A 3,920-nucleotide genomic window follows, 5' to 3' on the forward strand; every position below is an offset into this window, starting at 1 on the left:
CCACATTAAATAAACACTGCAGCATGTGCCAACTCCAAGCGTCAGGAGCTGTGTTTTGTGTTTATCACGGTTTGGTAGATTTTTTTGTCTTTTTGGTAATTTATTTAGTTTTGCCAGGTATTTAACTCAGTGCTAGCCATCTCTCTCTCTCTCTCTCTCTCTCTCTCTCTCACACACACACACACACACACACACACACACACACACACACACATTCTCTTCTCACTCTCTCTATGAGACACTCCACTCCATTGACTGGGTACTAGCCTGTAAAGGTCAAAACATATCATTACACCTGCTACCGTTTAAAGGATAGTCCAGTGCCTTAGTTGTTTTCCTTATTTTTTTTTTTTAAGGTACGGGGAAATAATAATTAAAAAGAAAAGAACAATCAGAAGTTAGAGAGGGAACAAGGGGGCCGGGAAAGGGTCGCGGACCGAAGGGGAGGGGAGCCCCGCGCTCTGCCCCTCCCCCCCGCTCGAGTTCACTGGACGGGTGTCTGTACCCCGTGGTGTGGTGGCGTGTCCCTACTCCCCCCGTACACATCCTCGGCGCCCGGCAGAGTCCCTCCGGGAGGGGTCATCCTTTTCTCTTTCTGTCTCCTGTTACAAAACCAAACTCTCACCACCTCCTTCTCCAGCTGTAAGCTGTCCGCGAGGGAGGTGATCTCCTGGGCCGAGGGCTTGGGGCATTTGAGGAAATGGCTCTCCAGAGCCCCCTTGACGCTCACCTCGATGGAGGTCCGCTTTTTCCTCTTGCGCCCCTGCGCTGCGATCTTGTCTATGCTCGTGGGGCTGCCCGAGGACGAGTCCGCCTCCTCCAACCACTTGTTCAACAAAGGCTTCAGCTTGCACATGTTCTTGAAGCTCAGCTGCAGGGCCTCAAACCTGCAGATGGTGGTCTGCGAGAACACGTTGCCGTACAGGGTGCCCAGCGCCAGCCCCACGTCCGCTTGGGTAAATCCCAGTTTGATCCGCCGCTGCTTGAACTGCTTGGCGAACTGCTCCAGGTCGTCCGAGGTCGGCGTGTCCTCATCCGAGTGCGGGTCATGGTGCGCGCCGGGGTGGCCTGGAGGGCCCTGCGGGGGCGGCGGGGGCGGCGGCTGCTGGTGGGGGTGCGAGTGCGGGTGCGGGTGGTGATCAGCGTGGTGCGGCTCGTCGTGCGCGTCCCGCAGGCCGTGGTGGTGCAGCCCGGCCGGCTGCCCGCCGGCGCCCAGCATACCGTTCACCGTGAAGCTGGGCTGCGAGTAGAGCAAGCCGCCGTTGGACGCTCCCATGGAGGGCGGGAGGTGCGCCGCAGCTGCCGCGCTCCGCCATGCCCCGGGCCCCGGGTGGTGGTTGGCAGCGTGGTGCACCAGATGCGGCGGCCGCTGCTGCTGCTGCTGCTGCTGCTGCTGCTGCTGCTGCTGCTGCTGCTGTTGCTGCTGCTGCAGGGCGCCCGGCCCGTGCAGCTCGTCGCCGCGGCCGCCCTGCTGTACCACCACCGAGGGCTTGATGTCCGGCTGGCCCAAGGGGCTGGTGGACCACGGGGAGCCGTCGCCGCCGCCCCCGCCGCCACCCCCGCCCCCGCCGCCGCCGCCACCGCCCCCGCCGCCGCCGCCGTGGGACAGCGCGGTGATCCACTGGTGAGCGTGGCTGAGCGGGTGCCCGTTGCTCTGCAGCGCGCCGTAGTCGCCCTGCACCAGGCTCTGCGCCTCGCGGTAGCCCCCCGCGCCCTGCTGCATGCCGCCCGGCGGCTCGGCGTGCACGATGGAGGCGCTGGAGGTGAGCAGGCTGTAGTGGTTAGACGCTGCGGTCGCCATGACTCTCGGAGCCGGACTGAGCGCTCTGGTTAAAGGAGCCGCGCATTTGACAGTTACTTTTTCGCCTCGGGCTCCTCTCCTCGCTCGCTCTCTGTCTCTCTCCTCTCTCCCCAGCGGGCAGCTCCGACGCCCGCTCCGACGCCTTCTGTTGCTGCTCCTGCTATTACTGCTGCCGCCGCCGCCGCCGCCGCCGCCTCCCGCCCGCCCTCGCTCTCTTTCTCCTCCTCTCCCTCCTTGCTCTCTCTCACTCTCTGACTAGCTCCGCGCTCCCCCCCTCTCCCTGCTCTCTCCAGCTCTCTCCCGCTCTCTTGGCAGCGCCAGCTCGCAGCGGCACGCGCCTGGGCCCCGCCCCCTCCGCCCCCTCCCATTGGCTCCGCGCCCTTTGATTTACGTGGATACCGCTAGCAACCTCCCAGGCCGGCGCCACTGATTGGCGCAGAGCTGTCCCCTCCTCCTCCCCCTCGGGCGCGGAGTCCTCTTAGCCCTCCTCTGGTCCCCCCTCTCCACCCAATTCAGAATCTCAGAGTTCTCACCTCCCCTTCTCCCCCACCCCCGGCCTCCTCCGCCCCTCGGATGGGCCCGCCCCCCATCTGTCTCCCAAGCAGACGCGCCGGGCGGTCCCGGTGGAGGAGGGGGGCGCCCCAGCCATCTATCGACCACAGACACTTGCAAGACTTGGGTGGCGAAGGGGAGGGGGGTGTCTGTCCACCTTCTCCTCCCAATAGGGCGGGAGAGGGGGGTGAAGAAGGAGGAAGAGAAAGGCTGAGTCCCAACAAGCCATGGGGAGTCCGATTTTTTTTCACTTTGGGACACACACACACACACACACACACACACACACACACACACACACACATGCCAACGTCTCATATCTAGAGCCAGAAGTCAGACTAGACCCACTGTTGAAGTCTCCTTTCCCCCACAGTTAGAATTTCAGTGCCCATGAGCTTCTTGCTCCAGGGTGTGCGGACACTTCTGCCCCAATAAAGGTCCTCTTCTTCCCCTCCACCCCGCCGCTAGCGTAGGATGTCTTCCTTTTAGGTTCCAGGCCCAATTGTCTTCCAGCCCCTCGGGATGAGTACCCCACGAGAGGCAGGCTCAGCCCGTGCCTCGGCTTGTAAGAGACTCCTGTCCAGGAGAGGAGTTGCCTGCTCTGACAGCGCAGCGGGCTGGACTGAAAACAAAACTCTGAAAGTCTCTGACACATTCAAACACTGGGGCGCGCGCACAGTTTTTGGTTTAGGAAACTAGGACCCTGAGCCGGTAGACCTTCGCCCTGTGCCAGGCTACAGGAGTGCCTGGCAAGGGGGTGTTCGGCCTCCGGGTGCGGGGGAGGCACCAAGGGCGGCTCCAGGAAGCGGAACCGCGGGGACTGCGTGAGCGCTTTCTCGTGCTCCTGGAGCTTTTGGATGCAACTTTTCCGTTAGCTGCTTCGAAAAGAAGGAAGAGCGTGTGAAGAAAAATGGGCAGTACTAGGGGAAACTTCCTGATCCTAAACTTCGGCGGACGCCAGCTGGTGGGTTGGTCTAACTCAGCTTCCAGGCGCTCACTGGCGAAGCTCCGTGCTTAGCCTTCAGCCGTGAACTCCAGAGCGAGATTGCGGGACCCTGCCCTGGCTGCCCAGCTCTTCCCAGCGCGAGCGCGTCGCGCCGTCAGTGCCGTAGCCGCCGGGAGCAGGTGCCTGCCGCGGGTTTCGGAGCCTGCTAGCCGGGTAGCAGAGACCCGGGCGCGGACCCATGCTGGAGCAGCGGAACCACCACGCAGGCCCGAGTGTACCGGACGGATACTGCAAAACGAATCAGAAGTTGCTGCCGGGAAGGGAAACAAACAAAAAACCACAGGGAAAGTGAGTTGCGTCCCCACCTCTCACCCTCGGCCTCGCGCGTTGTAGCCCTAGCGCCTGCGCTGCCGGTGGTCGTGAGTTTGTGAGGGAAGCCAAATCAACGCTCAAGGGGAGCAGTTTGGGGCCTCCGAGCATCTTAATCTAGACAGCAAAGTGGAACGGGCCAGAGAATTCATCATGACTAACGAGGAGCGGAGGTCTTTGGGGAGTGGCTGAGCTGTTTATAAATCACCACGTTGAGCACCCGCCCGGGCAAGGCGCTTTGGCTGAGAATTT

The 3,920-nt window shown here is 62.1% G+C and overlaps 1 protein-coding gene across 1 annotated transcript; it reads right to left on the minus strand.

The window, feature by feature from the left end:
• Positions 1-484: 484 nt before the first annotated feature.
• POU3F2 (POU class 3 homeobox 2) lies at positions 485-1,801 on the minus strand (the record flags this gene model as incomplete). The annotated part of the gene is made up of 1 exon (XM_082855413.1): positions 485-1,801. The coding sequence occupies one exon, from the start codon at positions 1,799-1,801 to the stop codon at positions 485-487; it is 1,317 nt and encodes a 438-aa protein (XP_082711539.1).
• Between the last annotated feature and the right edge of the window lie 2,119 nt (positions 1,802-3,920).

This window comes from Leucopleurus acutus, assembly GCF_964270905.1.
Source record: "Leucopleurus acutus genome assembly, chromosome: 15".
NCBI classification, from domain to species: Eukaryota; Metazoa; Chordata; class Mammalia; order Artiodactyla; family Delphinidae; genus Leucopleurus; species Leucopleurus acutus.